Raw genomic sequence first — 17,724 nt, 5'->3', positions numbered from 1 at the left:
AAATTCCCAACTTCTCTGGAGCAAAAAGACTGAAGTTCGGTGTCTTTTAAAGACGACACTTGGCAGATCATTGCTTAAGTGGAAAAAGTTTGGAAAAAAAAGTTATAGATGTTAAATTTAATATCATGAAAAATACCATTTAAAAATTTGTTATGAAATATATATTTTCCAAAACATGTTTTACTCTAAAACGGAGAAAATCAAAGCTATAAATCTAAAGTCGTGTTCCAAACGTGAGGTTGATATCTGATAAATGATCTCTCAGTGAGATGATGTTCAGCTGCAGTACCAAACGCTTCCACTAGAGGAAACTCGTCTCCATTAATTTCCAATGCAGAACAATACAAGTGTGACTGGTTTTTCAGGACTATTTAACCTGATCATGTCCATGATTTTTTATGTTCAAAACCTTTTCCAAGTTTCGCACCATTCTGATGAAGTAAAAAATAAAAAAAACGTTAAATGTTTTACCAATCAGCACCAGAGGGTTAATATTGCACTGCTGATACTGAGACACACACAGACATCAAGAGTTAATGTATGAATCTCAACAACGGAGGCAATGCATTCTGGGAGTCGTCCTAGAATAAAACTCAACTTTCATGCGTATTGTCCAGCATGTTTACTCATGTCTGAATATAATGCGGTTGTTCTGGAAACTCTGCGGGTGTGTTTTACATGTGTGTTATCTGTGCGGTGAGAGACTCGGGAATAAAGGAGTCTAAAGAGACCCTGGGGAATAAAGTTCCCGCCCTATAGATAGTGCATCTCTACGCTTTACACCGGACGAGTGGATCCTGTTTTACCAGCCGAACCCTGAAGCCTCGAGGCATCATGACTCTCTGCCGTCTGTCAGTTCATGATCATAACTCCATAACCCAATCCACACTGATCATAACTCCATAACTCAATCCACACTGATCATAACTCCATAACTCAATCCACACTGATCATAACTCCATAACCCAATCCACACTGATCATAACTCCATAACCCAATCCACACTGATCATAACTCCATAACCCAATCCACACTGATCATAACTCCATAACTCAATCCACACGTTTCTCCTCATAGTGAACCTGTGCATTAATGCAGACATTAGTTGGTGAGTGAAAGAATGATGCGTTCAAGCGATGAAGTCAGGTGTGCGTTCCCTAAATCATAATCATATTCTGACATGAGCAGAAATCATTTGATATTAAAATGCTTCATGTGTCGTGTTTGGTGTCTTATGTGGGTTTAGTATAATGCATTTGTCTGTAAATTGAGAATTTTGATGCAATATTTTTTATTCTCCATGTAAAATTACCCCCCAAATTATCAAATGATTTATAAATAGTGCTGTGTAATGATTAATCACATCCAAAATAAAAATTTGTGTTTACATAATATATGTGTTTGTACTTATTTAAATATTTAGTATATATGAATACACTCACATACATGTATATATTTAAGAAAAATTTGTTATTTATATATTAAATATTTATATATAATATAAATGATGTATAAATATATATATATGCAAATATTTCTTAAATATATACATGGATGTTGTGTGTGTTTATGTATAAAAAATAATTATACACAGTCTACACACATATATATATATATATATATATATATATATATATATATATAACTTTTATTTTGGATGCCATTCATCGTTTCCCAGCAATATTTATAAGTGTTATAAAATAAAAATCACATGTGATAATTTTATGGATATGAAATAATATAAAATTGTACAAGATAAAGAAGGATATATCTCATGGTGAAAAATCACTTTTATTGTCAAATAAAAAAACGTCTTTACAACTTCAAAGAAAAAAGACACGGTCCCCTTTATCGGGGCATGTTGTCACAATGTGTATCGACACTGATATGAGAAATCAAACATTTGTAATATGACCTACACACATATAATCAATCCATTTCAACAATAAAACATTGTAAAAAGAGATATTTTTATGGATAAATGCATCATAGAAAACATGTAACTTGCAGCAATATATATAAATATAGTAGTATTGGAATTTTAGTCTTTATTAGTACAAAATATTGTAATAATAAAGACAAAAGCTGCAACTATGAGTTTGAAAGCAACATATGAAACCCCTGAGATCAAGGTTTTTGACGGGGACGTTTTCCCCGTGTGACAACTAGCCCCGGTCCAGACGTCATCAGTCTTCAGTCCTACAAACAGAGAGAGAACAATATGAACTATCATTATTAAACTAGCGAGCGCTCTGTGGATCTACTGATGTGAGAGACAGGTTCCTGGTAGATCTGTCTTCTTCCACTCTCTCTGACACTGAACCGGTTAGTCTGCATTACAGGGGCGCGTCCACATCTCACTTTACCAGGTGTTTCCTCACCTTTACACCGTTAAATGCGAGGAGCATTTGTAATATGATGAAAATGTTAGAACGTGAGAAGGGTTGCAACTTTATTGCATCTGTATAGAATCAGCAGGTGTGTGTGAGTGTGTGTTGAGCAGCATCAGACGAGGATCACAGCAGAAGCACACCTTACCTCATCACTGGATGAAGAAGACCTGCGTCCTCGACCGTGTCCGTGTCCGTGACCGTGTCCGTGTCCGTGACCGTGACCCTTTTTGTGTTCTTTATCCTTCTTCTTGTCCTTGTCTTTGCACTTATCTTTATCTTTGCTCTTTTCTTTATCTTTGTCTTTGCACTTGTCCTTGTCTTTCTCCTTTTCTTTGCAGTCGCTCTGAAAAGACCCACATAAAACAGTTATAGCACGCCTGGCTTCTCTTATCTTACGCCGCTATTACCCCTCGAGGGCTGAACGACAGCTGAGCTCTGGAAAGGAATCTTCCGGGTTGAAAGAATCATTCAGAAGCCGGATTACTTTTCTAATCCGATTAGTTTGGAGTAAAATCAGTGTATTATTGGGATGAGAAGTTACTTACCTTGTCTTTGTCCTTGCTCTCCTTGTCCTTGCACTCTTTGTCCTTTTCTTCTTTGTCTTTATCCTTCTCTCCGAACCCAAAGATTCCCTCCACCTCTTTCCCCTCGTCCTTCTTCACCTCATCTCCTCCCACAGCTGGTGAAGAACACACACTCTCACTTACAGATCAAACATTAAGACAATCACGTTTGGATGTTTACTGGTGTGTAAGTTTACCTGAGTCCAGATCAAAGTCCATGATGAATGTGATGTGATGGTGATGACAGCAGTATTTATCCCCACACCAGAGCTCCTCCTCTCTCACACACACACACACACACACACACACACACCCCTGAGCATCACAGCAGTTGTTAGGTGTGTTCGAGAGCAATTATAGAGCTGATGACGCTACTGTTTTTTTAGTTTTTTTTATTAACAAAAAATAATGTTACACATACAACAGTGTACAAAACACAGAATATAAGAGTGGCACACTAGGGGGATTAATGTAGATCTGCATGAAGACATTGAAACATTTACACATTTTCTAAGTTTTAACTGCTTTTTGCTTCATAGAAAATCTAATTGAGTCCATATAAAGCTCATTTCCCTTCTTAAACAATGTAAAACTAGGGTTTTTAACAGGAAAATTTGTGAAAATGGAATTAAAAGAATTACATTTATTATATTCTCCAAAAGACCAAATAAGAAATGTTTCCAAAACAACACAAATCGTCGTCGGTTAGGAACCTGGGTGTGTGTGTTGCTGCTGACGATTTTGCGAACTTCTTCACTAACAAAACACCAGCTATCAGCAGTCAGTTCTCAGCTCCACACACACAGGAACCCAGACCAACCACTTCCACAGCCAATACCCCTCTGTCCTCCTTCTCTTCGCTAACCGAGGAAGAAGTATCTACACTTCTCCTCTCCAGTCATCCTACCACCTGCCCTCTAGACCCCATCCCCTCACACCTTCTACAAGCCATCTCTCCCACACTTCTACCATCACTCACACACATCATCAACTCATCCCTCCATACTGGCACCTTCCCTACAGCATTCAAGCAGGCTCGGGTCACTCCACTGCTTAAAAAACCAACGCTAAACACATCATCTGTAGAGAATTACAGACCTATCTCTCTCCTACCATTCATTGCAAAAACACTTGAAAGAGCTGTTTTCAACCAAGTAACATCCTTCTTGTCTCTAAACAACCAGCTGGACGTCAACCAATCCGGCTTTAAGAAAGGGCATTCAACTGAGACCGCATTACTGTCAGTCACAGAAGCCCTACGGATTGCAAAAGCTGCTTCCAAATCTTCACTCCTCATTCTCCTTGATCTGTCTGCTGCCTTCGACACCGTGAACCATCAGATCCTTATGTCCAGCCTCTCATCACTGGGCATCACAGGAACTTCACTCGACTGGTTTGAGTCCTATCTCACAGGTAGGTCCTTCAAGGTCGCATGGAGAGGCGAGGTATCCAGAGCACATCAACTGACCACAGGGGTTCCCCAGGGTTCAGTTCTTGGTCCCCTCCTCTTCTCCATCTACACCACATCACTGGGACACATCATACAGGCACACGGCTTCTCCTACCACTGCTATGCTGATGACACACAGCTCTTCCTCTCGTTTCAACCAGATGATCCCACAGTAGCTGCACGGGTCTCAAGCTGTCTGGCAGACATCTCCACATGGATGAAGGAACATCACCTGCAGCTCAACCTGGCAAAGACTGAGCTTCTCGTCCTCCCTGCCAATCCATCTCTACAGCACGACTTCACCATCCAGCTAGAGTCATCATCGATCCCCCCATCAAGGTCAGTCAGAAATCTTGGAGTAACGTTTGATGACCAGCTGACCTTCACAGATCACATTTCAAAGACAGCTCGATCATGCAGGTTTGCACTGCACAACATCAGGAAGATCAGGCCTTTCCTAACTGAGTACACAACACAACTTCTCGTCCAGGCCCTGGTCATCTCTAGGCTTGACTACTGCAATGCTCTTCTGGCTGGACTTCCATCATGTGCAACTAAACCCCTACAGATGATCCAGAATGCTGCAGCTCGTCTTGTCTTCAACGAGCCCAAGAGGGCCCACGTCACTCCTCTGTTCATCTCTCTGCACTGGCTACCTCTCGCTGCTCGCATCAAGTTCAAGGCATTGACGCTTGCTTACAGATCTATCACAGGCTCAGCTCCCTCCTACTTTCACTCACTCCTACGAGTCTACATCCCTACCAGAAGCCTACGATTGGCCAACGAGCGACGTCTCGTGGTTCCATCACAGAGAGCCACAAAATCACTTTCCAGAACATTCTCATTCACAGTTCCATGCTGGTGGAACGCTCTCCCCGGCCTCATCCGGAATGCAGAATCCCTGACAACATTCAAAAAACAGCTGAAAACCCATCTCTTCCGTGAGCACCTAACCTTATAAAAAAATAATAATAATAATAAATAAATAAATAAAAATTCCCTTTCCTTTGAAACCTCACTTATCAGGCTTATGCTACTCTGAATAATGCCTGAACTTCGTATTCTGAGCACTTCTTGCGTTGTTGTTGTTTTTGCCTCATCATGATGACTCGCTTAATTTAGTCCTAATTTGTAAGTCGCTTTGGATAAAAGCGTGTGCTCTAAAATGTGTGTGCTCTTTGATACCAATCTTTCATTTGAAAGTCACGTGTCTAGTATCTGTAAAACCGCATTTTTCCATCTTAAAAATATATCTAAATTACGCCATATGCTCTCATTGACAAATGCGGAACAGTTAGTTCATGCGTTCATGACCTCAAGGCTAGATTACTGTTATGCTCTACTGGGTGGCTGCCCTGCACGCTTAATAAACAAACTACAGCTGGTCCAAAATGCAGCAGCTCGAGTTCTTACCAGAACCAGGAAGTATGACCATATTAGCCCGGTTCTGTCAACACTGCACTGGCTCCCTATTAAACATCGTAAACATTTAAAAATATTGCTGATTACTTACAAAGCACTAAATGGTTTAGCTCCGCAGTGCTTGAGCGAGCTCTTAACGCATTATAGTCCGTCACGTCTATTGCGATCTCAAAATTCCGGCCAGTTGATAATACCTAGAATATCAGAATCGACTGCTGGCGGTAGATCCTTCTCCTATTTAGCACCAAAACTCTGGAACAGTCTTCCTACCACTGTCCGGGAAGACAAACTAACATTTTAGTTTAAAACACATCTCTTTGACCTGGCATTCACATAGAACATTATACATTTCTATTATTCAGATCAGTTAAATGATTATTAGGCTGCATAGATTAGATCAGCCGGAACCGGGAACTCTTCCTATAACACCTGATGTACTCGTTACATCATAAGAAGAATGGCGTCTACGCTAATATTAGCCTCTCTGTTTATCCCGAGGTTTACTGAAGTCTGCCGGATGCGGGCTGTATCCAGATCAGATGGAGGACCTGCGCCTGCACACACACACACACACACACTCCAGATCAGATGGAGGACATGCGCCTGCACACACACACACACACACACACACACACACACACACACACACACACACTCCAGATCAGATGGATTGCTGATGCTCCTTCTTCCGATGCTCTGATATCATACACCGCATCCAGTTCACTATTCACCATATTCTGTGCCGTGCCATTTTGTGTATATATATATATGTGTGTGTGTGTGTGTGTGTGTGTGTGTGTGTGTATATGTGTTTACACTGAAAAGTCCATTTGCTTTTTTGCTTTCGTCTCGTGCATGCGTAAACACTCTCACGCATAGGGTTAGTGGACAACTATTCAAATACAATTTTCTTGCATAGCTGCAAATCACTCTCTACAGCGGACTCTAGAGCGTCGTCCTGTACGCTGCCATCAAGAGCTCTAGAGCGTCGTCCTGTACGCTGCCGTCAAGAGCTCTAGAGCGTCGTCCTGTACGCTGGCATCAAGAGCTCTAGAGCGTCGTCCTGTACGCTGCCATCAAGAGCTCTAGAGCGTCGTCCTGTACGCTGCCATCAAGAGCTCTAGAGCGTCGTCCTGTACGCTGCCATCAAGAGCTCTAGAGCGTCGTCCTGTACGCTGCCATCAAGAGCTCTAGAGCGTCGTCCTGTACGCTGCCATCAAGAGCTCCAGAGCGTCGTCCTGTACGCTGCCATCAAGAGCTCTAGAGCGTCGTCCTGTACGCTGCCATCAAGAGCTCTAGAGCGTCGTCCTGTACGCTGCCATCAAGAGCTCTCGAGCGTCGTCCTGTACGCTGCCATCAAGAGCTCCAGAGCGTCGTCCTGTACGCTGCCATCAAGAGCTCTAGAGCGTCGTCCTGTACGCTGCCATCAGGAGCTCTAGAGCGTCGTCCTGTACGCTGCCATCAGGAGCTCCAGAGCGTCGTCCTGTACGCTGCCATCAAGAGCTCCAGAGCGTCGTCCTGTACGCTGCCATCAGGAGCTCTAGAGCGTCGTCCTGTACGCTGCCATCAGGAGCTCTAGAGCGTCGTCCTGTACGCTGCCATCAGGAGCTCTAGAGCGTCGTCCTGTACGCTGCCATCAGGAGCTCTAGAGCGTCGTCCTGTACGCTGCCATCAAGAGCTCTAGAGCGTCGTCCTGTACGCTGCCATCAGGAGCTCCAGAGCGTCGTCCTGTACGCTGCCATCAGGAGCTCTAGAGCGTCGTCCTGTACGCTGCCATCAAGAGCTCTAGAGCGTCGTCCTGTACGCTGCCATCAAGAGCTCTAGAGCGTCGTCCTGTACGCTGCCATCAGGAGCTCCATCCATCAAGAGCTCTAGAGCGTCGTCCTGTACGCTGCCATCAAGAGCTCTAGAGCGTCGTCCTGTACGCTGCCATCAGGAGCTCTAGAGCGTCGTCCTGTACGCTGCCATCAGGAGCTCTAGAGCGTCGTCCTGTACGCTGCCATCAGGAGCTCCAGAGCGTCGTCCTGTACGCTGCCATCAGGAGCTCTAGAGCGTCGTCCTGTACACTGCCATCAAGAGCTCCAGAGCGTCGTCCTGTACGCTGCCATCAGGAGCTCTAGAGCGTCGTCCTGTACGCTGCCATCAAGAGCTCTAGAGCGTCGTCCTGTACGCTGCCATCAAGAGCTCTAGAGCGTCGTCCTGTACGCTGCCATCAAGAGCTCTAGAGCGTCGTCCTGTACGCTGCCATCAGGAGCTCTAGAGCGTCGTCCTGTACGCTGCCATCAAGAGCTCCAGAGCGTCGTCCTGTACGCTGCCATCAGGAGCTCTAGAGCGTCGTCCTGTACGCTGCCATCAAGAGCTCTAGAGCGTCGTCCTGTACGCTGCCATCAGGAGCTCTAGAGCGTCGTCCTGTACGCTGCCATCCATCAAGAGCTCTAGAGCGTCGTCCTGTACGCTGCCATCAAGAGCTCTAGAGCGTCGTCCTGTACGCTGCCATCAAGAGCTCCAGAGCGTCGTCCTTTACGCTGCCATCAAGAGCTCTAGAGCGTCGTCCTGTACGCTGCCATCAAGAGCTCCAGAGCGTCGTCCTGTACGCTGCCATCAAGAGCTCCAGAGCGTCGTCCTGTACGCTGCCATCAAGAGCTCTAGAGCGTCGTCCTGTACGCTGCCATCAAGAGCTCCAGAGCGTCGTCCTGTACGCTGCCATCAGGAGCTCTAGAGCGTCGTCCTGTACGCTGCCATCAAGAGCTCTAGAGCGTCGTCCTGTACGCTGCCATCAAGAGCTCTAGAGCATCGTCCTGTACGCTGCCATCAAGAGCTCCAGAGCGTCGTCCTGTACGCTGCCATCAGGAGCTCTAGAGCGTCGTCCTGTACGCTGCCATCAGGAGCTCTAGAGCGTCGTCCTGTACGCTGCCATCAAGAGCTCTAGAGCATCGTCCTGTACGCTGCCATCAAGAGCTCTAGAGCGTCGTCCTGTACGCTGCCATCAGGAGCTCCAGAGCGTCGTCCTGTACGCTGCCATCAAGAGCTCTAGAGCGTCGTCCTGTACGCTGCCATCAAGAGCTCTAGAGCGTCGTCCTGTACGCTGCCATCAGGAGCTCTAGAGCGTCGTCCTGTACGCTGCCATCAGGAGCTCTAGAGCGTCGTCCTGTACGCTGCCATCAAGAGCTCTAGAGCGTCGTCCTGTACGCTGCCATCAGGAGCTCCAGAGCGTCGTCCTGTACGCTGCCATCCATCAAGAGCTCTAGAGCGTCGTCCTGTACGCTGCCATCAGGAGCTCCAGAGCGTCGTCCTGTACGCTGCCATCAAGAGCTCTAGAGCGTCGTCCTGTACGCTGCCATCAGGAGCTCTAGAGCGTCGTCCTGTACGCTGCCATCAGGAGCTCTAGAGCGTCGTCCTGTACGCTGCCATCAAGAGCTCTAGAGCGTCGTCCTGTACGCTGCCATCAGGAGCTCTAGAGCGTCATCCTGTACGCTGCCATCAGGAGCTCTAGAGCGTCGTCCTGTACGCTGCCATCAGGAGCTCTAGAGCGTCGTCCTGTACGCTGCCATCAAGAGCTCTAGAGCGTCGTCCTGTACGCTGCCATCAAGAGCTCTAGAGCGTCGTCCTGTACGCTGCCATCAAGAGCTCTAGAGCGTCGTCCTGTACGCTGCCATCCATCAAGAGCTCTAGAGCGTCGTCCTGTACGCTGCCATCAAGAGCTCTAGAGCGTCGTCCTGTACGCTGCCATCAGGAGCTCCAGAGCGTCGTCCTGTACGCTGCCATCAGGAGCTCTAGAGCGTCGTCCTGTACGCTGCCATCAAGAGCTCTAGAGCGTCGTCCTGTACGCTGCCATCAGGAGCTCTAGAGCGTCGTCCTGTACGCTGCCATCAGGAGCTCTAGAGCGTCGTCCTGTACGCTGCCATCAGGAGCTCTAGAGCGTCGTCCTGTACGCTGCCATCAAGAGCTCTAGAGCGTCGTCCTGTACGCTGCCATCAAGAGCTCTAGAGCGTCGTCCTGTACGCTGCCATCAAGAGCTCCAGAGCGTCGTCCTGTACGCTGCCATCAGGAGCTCTAGAGCGTCGTCCTGTACGCTGCCATCAAGAGCTCCAGAGCGTCGTCCTGTACGCTGCCATCAGGAGCTCTAGAGCGTCGTCCTGTACGCTGCCATCAGGAGCTCTAGAGCGTCGTCCTGTACGCTGCCATCAAGAGCTCTCGAGCGTCGTCCTGTACGCTGCCATCAGGAGCTCTAGAGCGTCGTCCTGTACGCTGCCATCAAGAGCTCTAGAGCGTCGTCCTGTACGCTGCCATCAGGAGCTCCAGAGCGTCGTCCTGTACGCTGCCATCCATCAAGAGCTCTAGAGCGTCGTCCTGTACGCTGCCATCAAGAGCTCTAGAGCGTCGTCCTGTACGCTGCCATCAGGAGCTCCAGAGCGTCGTCCTGTACGCTGCCATCCATCAAGAGCTCTAGAGCGTCGTCCTGTACGCTGCCATCAAGAGGCAAGTCGTTGCATGTGAGAGTTTTTCTTTTCCAAACCAAGATGGCCAACAGCCAGTCAGAAATGCCAAGTTGCTTCGGAATATCCATCCATTCGCACTATAATTGTGACTTGGAAATATTTCATCTGCAGTAACTTTGTTGCCTGTAAATATATATATAACAAAACTCCAGCGTTGTTCTCTCAACAGACACTTTATGCAGATTCATAAGACAATTTACAATAAAGCACATTTTTAAGACATTACTCTGTTTCCTCAAGTGTCTAAAACTATTAGTTTCATACTACAAAAAAAAAATGTTGACAGTTGTGAATTATCACATTAATATACTTTAAATGATCAAAAAACATTTTACTCTTGTTAATAAACATGTTCATTTTAAACTATTTTGTTCCCTTTCTTTAGTTTCTTATTTTCTCAGTACATATATTCATACTTTAACACTACTCAATTATATATGCATATCTGTGTCTCACATATATTCCGCTTATATCACTTACAGTGCTCTCCCATTCTGAACATATACACATTTCAGGCACAAATAAACATTTGAGAAAACATTAATTTACACATACACAAAAGTCAAACATTTTAACATACGATCTTTACGTGTGCACCTCATGCTTTCCATGCTCAAAAAGGAGTCGCTTCCTCTTTATCACGCTTCAGTTACCTCATTAAAACTCATCAAACTGTTCAAATAGATGCTATAAACAATGAAACGTTATGCATTGAACCATTTAACTCTCTTTTTCAAGCGTTAACTCTCATACCTGAAAAGGGGGAAAATATTACAATCACACAAAACTCCAGCTTGTTCTCTCAGCGGAAACTTGCGAGAGCGCCCTCTAGTGTACTGTCAGGCAAACCTAATCAATCATCAACATACCTCAGCTTGACTAATGGATCACAGATCCACAAGAAATGATTGAAACAAACTTTACATGATTTTATTACTTGAACATAATTTTTTTTTTTTACTTTTTAAACCATTTTATGAGCTCTTATGTTCCTTAATGTGTTATATTTTGACAGTTCTTTAATAAACATTTAAATCTATCACAATTACATGTTTTAACCTGGTGCATTATCATTTAACATTAATGACCAAATGATGGTTAAAGTACAGCAATGATCATGTTCTGTCAGCACATTGTGTGAAGTCCATCCAAAGGCTGTTAAATCTCACACAGACACACAGAGCAATTTGTTGGGATCAAGAATGCAGCATAGAGGGGTTCAGAGAATGTGCTGTTGAATGTGTGTAAGTGTGTGTGTGTGTCAGAGACGCTGTAGAAGGACAGAGTGCCGGCCGGCACGTCCAGATACACTCCTACTCTTCTAGAGGATGAAGGGTAGGATATACTCGTCGGATGACCGTTGTACCAGGCGATGTAGCCAAAGCCAGAACACTTGAGTTGCCAAGACCGTGTATTCCGACCAAACAAAAAGTCATTATCAGCTCCTTTACTCCTCATTCCTTTATATGTCACTACTACACCAACACCCATCGGCCCGCTCCATTCAGCCTCCCAGTAACAGCGTCCAGTCAGACTCTCTCGACTCAGAACCTGAGGCTCCCAGTCGAATCTCTGCGGATGATCCGGATACGGCTGCTTCTCTCTCACGTGCGTCGCCTTCCGGTTGCCCTCGGACAGAAAGAGTTTCGGATGGGCCGTGTTTGGATCCAGTGTGAGAACACAAGCATCTGAACACACACGTACAGTTCAACCTTGCAGTAAAAAAACGGCCAGATTCTGACAATATCATACCTTTTTTTCCATTAAATCAGTAATACACTGCAGAAAACAATGCATTCTGGGTCATTTTTGTCGTTTTCGAGCCTATAGGAATATACTGTGTTTTAATTAATTAGTTAATTAAGTCGACACTCAGAGGCTGTGTTTCCAAATCACACCCATTTACTATTCCCTACACTAGTTCACTAATATAGTCCACTTGACTGAGTGAATGAAAAGAAGTGAGTGAACTGAGACACTGATGAACACCTGAAAGCAGAATCACTGAAGGACAAGAACACAAAAAAGAGAAACTACAGCTGACTTACAGCCACACTGAGTGTGAAACCAGTTTACAAATCAGTTTAACAGTATTCTTTCATACATGTCCAAAAGTACTTGTTGAGATTTAGATGTTTTATTGAAAATAATAAACGTGTGTAGTCACCATTATGATGATCAGTGTTTGCTTTAGTTGTGCTCTTGACTTTATAACATTAGTTTTTCTGTGGCTGCTGTGACTGAGTTTATAAAGCACATTTATTATGGCAAGAAAAAGCAAAGATGAAGTTGATCAGGAGTTCTTGGCTGTTGTAATGATGCTGTAATCATCTTGGACTCTGTGTCTAATCTTTGATTTTATAATTATTGATCAAAGTATCTCTGTGATTCTACAGTGTGAGATCCAGCAATGCTTTAGGTATTTTGAAGGATATTGAAATCATATAGTGCATAAAACATGTCTAACTCCTGCATGGCTGAGACACACACAGACATCAACAATCAGCACATGAATCTCAGCAATGGTGACAATCAAGTTTCACGACACAATGCATGATGGGTTCCAGTATAGTGTCTCAAAACTCCCAGCATGCACTGCAGCATGAATAAATTATGTTTTGTACTTAATTATGTCAATAAGAACATCTGTAGACGTATTACAGAAATAACGTCATACTGGTTAGTAATGAGTACAATAATGTGTAATGGCTGGAAGTCAGCTGTAGTTGCTGTGTTTCTGCTCGTCTCTTCTCTTTGTTCTGTTCTTGTTTCTCTTTCCTTCAGTGATTCTGCTTGTTAACAGCAGGTGTTCATCACTAATGCACTTACATGTTCACATAATTATCTCATTTCAGCACTGCATCAGTGTTATTTTACTCTTTATTGTGTGGACACTACAGGAGTTTCCTTACTTTATTTAGTGGTTTCAAATGAAACAGGTTTACAGCAACACTATGCTCACATTATTAACACATTATAAATATTAGTTAATACATTTAAACGGCAGTAGGTCAATTTAAGGCAGTCAGTTTCTGCAAATTAAATTAGTTAACTCGAGTTTTACTTTAGTGCATTATTACATCTTTTTACAGTTCATACTTTAGATTACAGTAAAGAACTGTGCCAGTGTTTTACCATTAATTTGCGGGATAATGTTTTACAGTGTAGAAAGCGTTTATAACACAAAGGTATTTTGGCTAAACATTATAAATGTGTTTGTATGTGTTTAAAACACTGTTCAATCCCGACATCTCTGATATTTTTACTGTAGAAGTGTAAGCGGCCCTCCTGACCGGCTCCCAGCGGGATTTGAACATTAGTAAAGAAAAATTACATTATATAAGAAAATAATATAAACATACCTGATATAAGAGGATCAAAACAGTTTTTCTGAGTGAATCGCCCTTGTTTTCTATAAAATAAATATGATGTGCATTTCACCATGAGCTCATTTGCACATATCCAGCAGAAATATAAAATGACAAAGATAATCACACAGGTCAGTACAATATCATTATACACATAAAATATGTATGTGTAAAATATCATTATACACATAAATTGGGGTGAAGATATCGACATAAAAGCAATAATTACAATCATTACTATCAGAAGATTCCTACCTTTTGTGTTAATTAATTCTACTTCACAATACATTTATTTAACAGAATAATTTCTATACCTGTTACAAGCACAAATAAATGTACCATATCAATGACATATCGAACAGTTACTGTATGTAGCCTATAACTTACATGCAATGAACACTCAAAAAAATATTCAAGCCTTAACTTAAGATTTATGTATTAGAATTGCATATAAAATTTCCATCCATTTGCATTACATAGTTTTAGCATAAACAAATAAATAAACTGAGTGTGATTTATATTTCTCAGTCACACGTAAGTGAAACAGACGTACATAACCGCATTAATAAACTGAGTGTGATTTTCTCTTTTCTTCATTCTGCTTGTTGACAGCAGGTGTTCATCATTCATGCGCAACTATCACTTAATTATCACATTAACTTCAACACTGCTCAATAGTACTTTACCTCTGTAGTGTACACACACTTGAACACTAGGCAGTGCTGATTTATCATGGGCATTTTTCTGTGTATTATTGACATAAATCTTACCTGTTTCATTTATGTATGACTGAGAAATATGAATCACAGTTTATTATTTTTTTATGTTAAAACTAGGAATCCAAATGGATGGAAATTTTACAGGACAAATGCAATAAGGTTATCAATTTATGCATTAACTAACAATGAACATTACATTTGTTACAGTAATCTTTAACATTAATAAAAAGGCAGATGTTCATTGTTAGCTCATGTTAATAACTCAGGTCCATTAAATAATAACTACTGGATGAACTGAAACGAATCAACACTGAACTGACTAAAGCTGAATAATGACGATGCTGGCTGTTGTAGAGCTGAACTCGTTCATAACTGATGAACTTTACAGTTATTGATCTGAACTGATGATCTGAATAATGACACTACTGTATAGTTTAGTTTCTATATTTACATGTTTGTTACTGTGAAGCTGTTTTGAAACAATCTGTTCTGTATAAAGTGCTATAGAAATACAGCTTGACTTGACTATTAATAGATACAACTTTTGATTTTATTAATGTTGTAGTAAATATTGAAATGAACATTAACTGAGATCAATAAACGCTTTAAATGTATTGTTCCTTATTAGTTCATGTTAACTAATGCAGTTTCTCTGCATCCAATGTTACCGTAGACGTAAGTGTATTTGTACGAACCTCTGACTTGTAAGTGCAGAAGAGGGAAGAGTGGAAACTGGGAAAGTTATCTCCGTCGCTTTCTTCTCGCTGTAAGATTTAGTAGTATTTTTCATTGTTCGTTCATGTCAGCTCAGGTCCATTAAATAATATTAACAGATCACACTTTTTAAATAATGTATAGATGTTGAAACGGACATAAACTAAGATAATTCAATGCTGTAGAAGTATTGTTCATTATTAGTTCATTTTAACGAATGTACTGTAACAAACGCAACCTTATTGTAAAGGGTTAACGTAAATGCTCCTACCTCTGAGGGTTAGTCAGTTTCAGAGAGGGAAGGTTAAATACTGGCAGACAGAGTTTTTCTGGACCTTAAAAAAACAAAAAATGTAACAGAATCTTATATATTGATCATTAATACTGGTGCATACAGTGCTTCCCAGTGCTATAGTCATTGCTTCCCAGTGCTATAATCATTAATACTGGTGCATACAGTGCTTCCCAGTGCTATAATCATTAATACTGGTGCATACAGTGCTTCCCAGTGCTATAATCATTAATACTGGTGCATACAGCGCTTCCCAGTGCTATAATCATTAATACTGGTGCATACAGCGCTTCCCAGTGCTATAATCATTAATACTGGTGCATACAGCGCTTCCCAGTGCTATAATCATACCGACAGCAGTAGAGCTCGAGCTGAAGGTCACTGGACTTGAGATGTTTGGAGGAGAACCTCCAGCCACTCCTGATGTGATACTCAGGTCAACACTGCTGATCTGCACTGGGATAGAGACACACAGATGTCTTCAAACATCTAACAGAGAAGTCATGACATTACACTTCTTCTCCTCTACACTGCCAAAAAATGCTTTTCTTACTTTGTATTTTTGTCTTGTTTCCAGTCCAAATATCTAACAATTCTTAAATCAAGATGCATTTACTAGATGAGTAAAATACTGTAAGATTTTATTTCTTGTTTCCCGCTGGAATTAATCAAAATGAAGTGAGTTTTTGCTTAAAACAAGCAATGGGGTCAGAAAAATAATGTTAATTCAAACAGAAACAAGATTATTTTTCTGACTCCATTGGCAGATCATTTCACTGTTTGATTTATTTCCCCAGAAAACAAGACATAATATCTTAACTTAAGGCATTTTACTACCTAAGTAAATGCATCTTGATTTAAGAATTTTTTGATATTTGAACTGGAAACAAGACAGAAATACTGAGTAAGAACAGCAGTGTGTTACCATCCTTGAGTCTGTTCTCCAACTGTTCTGCCAGATAGTTCTCGTTCATCTCCCTCAGGGCGTCCAGCGTGATCTTCACGGCTCCGTCGGGGGTAAACCGTGCCACCATGATGTCCACCGTGTCAGCGGCATCTGCGTTCTCCACATCCGCAGTTGAAATGGATTCATGATTGCTCTTTAAGTGCCATTTAAATCTCTTTAACTTAAGTGTGCTCAGATCATCCAGAGCTTTCAGAAGAAGCTCTTTAATGGTCGGCATCTTCTATCACTGGTGTTTCTTTGCTGGAGAACAATAAACATATTTAACACAGACACAATGACTCCATGCTGGTGTATTCTACACTAAATATCAAATTAGGATGACATGCAGTTAAAGGGATACTCCACTTTTTTTGGAAATAGGCTCATTTTACAACTCCCCCAGAATTAAACAGTTGAGTTTTACCGTTTTCGAATCCATTCAGCCGAACTCCAGGGCTGGCGGTACCACTTTTAGCATAGCTTAGCATAGATCATTGAATCTGATAGGACCATTAGCATCTCTCTCAAAAAAATGACCAAAGAGTTTCGATATTTTTCCTTTTTAAAACTTGACTCTTCTGTAGTTACATCGTGTACTAAGACCGACGGAAAAGGAAAAGTTGCGATTTTCTAGGCTGATAAGGCTAGGAACTATACTCTCATTCCTGCGTAATAATCAAGAAACTTTGCTGCAGTACCATGAGTGCAGCAGGCGTAATGATATGACAAACTAATGATTAGTTACATCACAAACCCTAAAATTTACATAAACCCCGTCCCCGGGTTAGTGACATCACGAACCCTAACATTTACATAAACCCCGTCCCCGGGTTAGTGACATCACAAACCCTAACATTTACATAAACCCCGCCCCCGGGTTAGTGACATCACGAACCCTAATATTTACATAAACCCCGCCCCCGGGTTAGTGACATCACGAACCCTAATATTTATATAAACCCCGCTCCCGGGTTAGTGACATCACAAACCCTAAAATTTACATAAATCCCGTCCCCGGGTTAGTGACATCACGAACCCTAACATTTACATAAACCCCGTCCCCGGGTTAGTGACATCACAAACCCTAACATTTACATAAATCCCGTCCCCGGGTTAGTGACATCACGAACCCTAACATTTACATAAACCCCGTCCCCGGGTTAGTGACATCACGAACCCTAACATTTACATAAACCCCGCCCCCGGGTTAGTGACATCACGAACCCTAATATTTATATAAACCCCGCTCCCGGGTTAGTGACATCACGAACCCTAACATTTACATAAACCCCGCTCCCGGGTTAGTGACATCACGAACCCTAAAATTTACATAAACCCCACTCCCGGGTTAGTGACAT

General features: G+C 42.6%; 2 protein-coding genes across 2 annotated transcripts; both read right to left on the bottom strand.

The window, feature by feature from the left end:
* Positions 1-1,768: 1,768 nt before the first annotated feature.
* LOC311297531 (uncharacterized protein) lies at positions 1,769-3,178 on the bottom strand. Its single transcript, XM_084419863.1, has 4 exons — positions 3,154-3,178; positions 2,939-3,072; positions 2,539-2,736; positions 1,769-2,199 (listed from the first exon to the last, which is right to left on the bottom strand). The coding sequence occupies exons 1-4, from the start codon at positions 3,173-3,175 to the stop codon at positions 2,194-2,196; spliced, it is 360 nt and encodes a 119-aa protein (XP_084275989.1). The 5' UTR covers positions 3,176-3,178; the 3' UTR covers positions 1,769-2,193.
* Positions 3,179-11,294: 8,116 nt separating this feature from the next.
* LOC311297307 (stonustoxin subunit beta-like) lies at positions 11,295-16,554 on the bottom strand. Its single transcript, XM_084419553.1, has 6 exons — positions 16,346-16,554; positions 15,772-15,876; positions 15,400-15,463; positions 15,110-15,178; positions 13,690-13,739; positions 11,295-12,015 (listed from the first exon to the last, which is right to left on the bottom strand). Exons 1-6 carry the CDS (start codon positions 16,452-16,454, stop codon positions 11,486-11,488), a joined length of 927 nt encoding a protein of 308 aa, XP_084275679.1. The 5' UTR covers positions 16,455-16,554; the 3' UTR covers positions 11,295-11,485.
* Positions 16,555-17,724: the final 1,170 nt, after the last annotated feature.

This window comes from Rutilus rutilus, assembly GCF_951802725.1.
Source record: "Rutilus rutilus genome assembly, chromosome: 9".
Taxonomy (NCBI): Eukaryota; Metazoa; Chordata; class Actinopteri; order Cypriniformes; family Leuciscidae; genus Rutilus; species Rutilus rutilus.
This window is presented reverse-complemented; position numbering and strand designations above follow the sequence as displayed.

Bases quoted from the DNA above. Each gene is read 5' to 3' on its own strand.
- LOC311297531 (XM_084419863.1), bottom strand. From the start codon at position 3,175: ATGGACTTTGATCTGGACTCAG. The intron at 3,073-3,153 runs GTAAACTTACAC...GTTCTTCACCAG, and splicing joins GGACTTTGATCTGGACTCAG to CTGTGGGAGGAGATGAGGTG. The intron at 2,737-2,938 runs GTAAGTAACTTC...GGGTCTTTTCAG, and splicing joins AGAGCAAGGACAAAGACAAG to AGCGACTGCAAAGAAAAGGA.
- LOC311297307 (XM_084419553.1), bottom strand. From the start codon at position 16,454: ATGGTGGCACGGTTTACCCCCGACGGAGCCGTGAAGATCACGCTGGAC. The intron at 15,179-15,399 runs GTAGGAGCATTT...TAAATCTTACAG, and splicing joins AAACTGACTAACCCTCAGAG to CGAGAAGAAAGCGACGGAGA. The intron at 12,016-13,689 runs GTATGTTTATAT...GTGTGTGTTCAG, and splicing joins TTTTGATCCTCTTATATCAG to ATGCTTGTGTTCTCACACTG.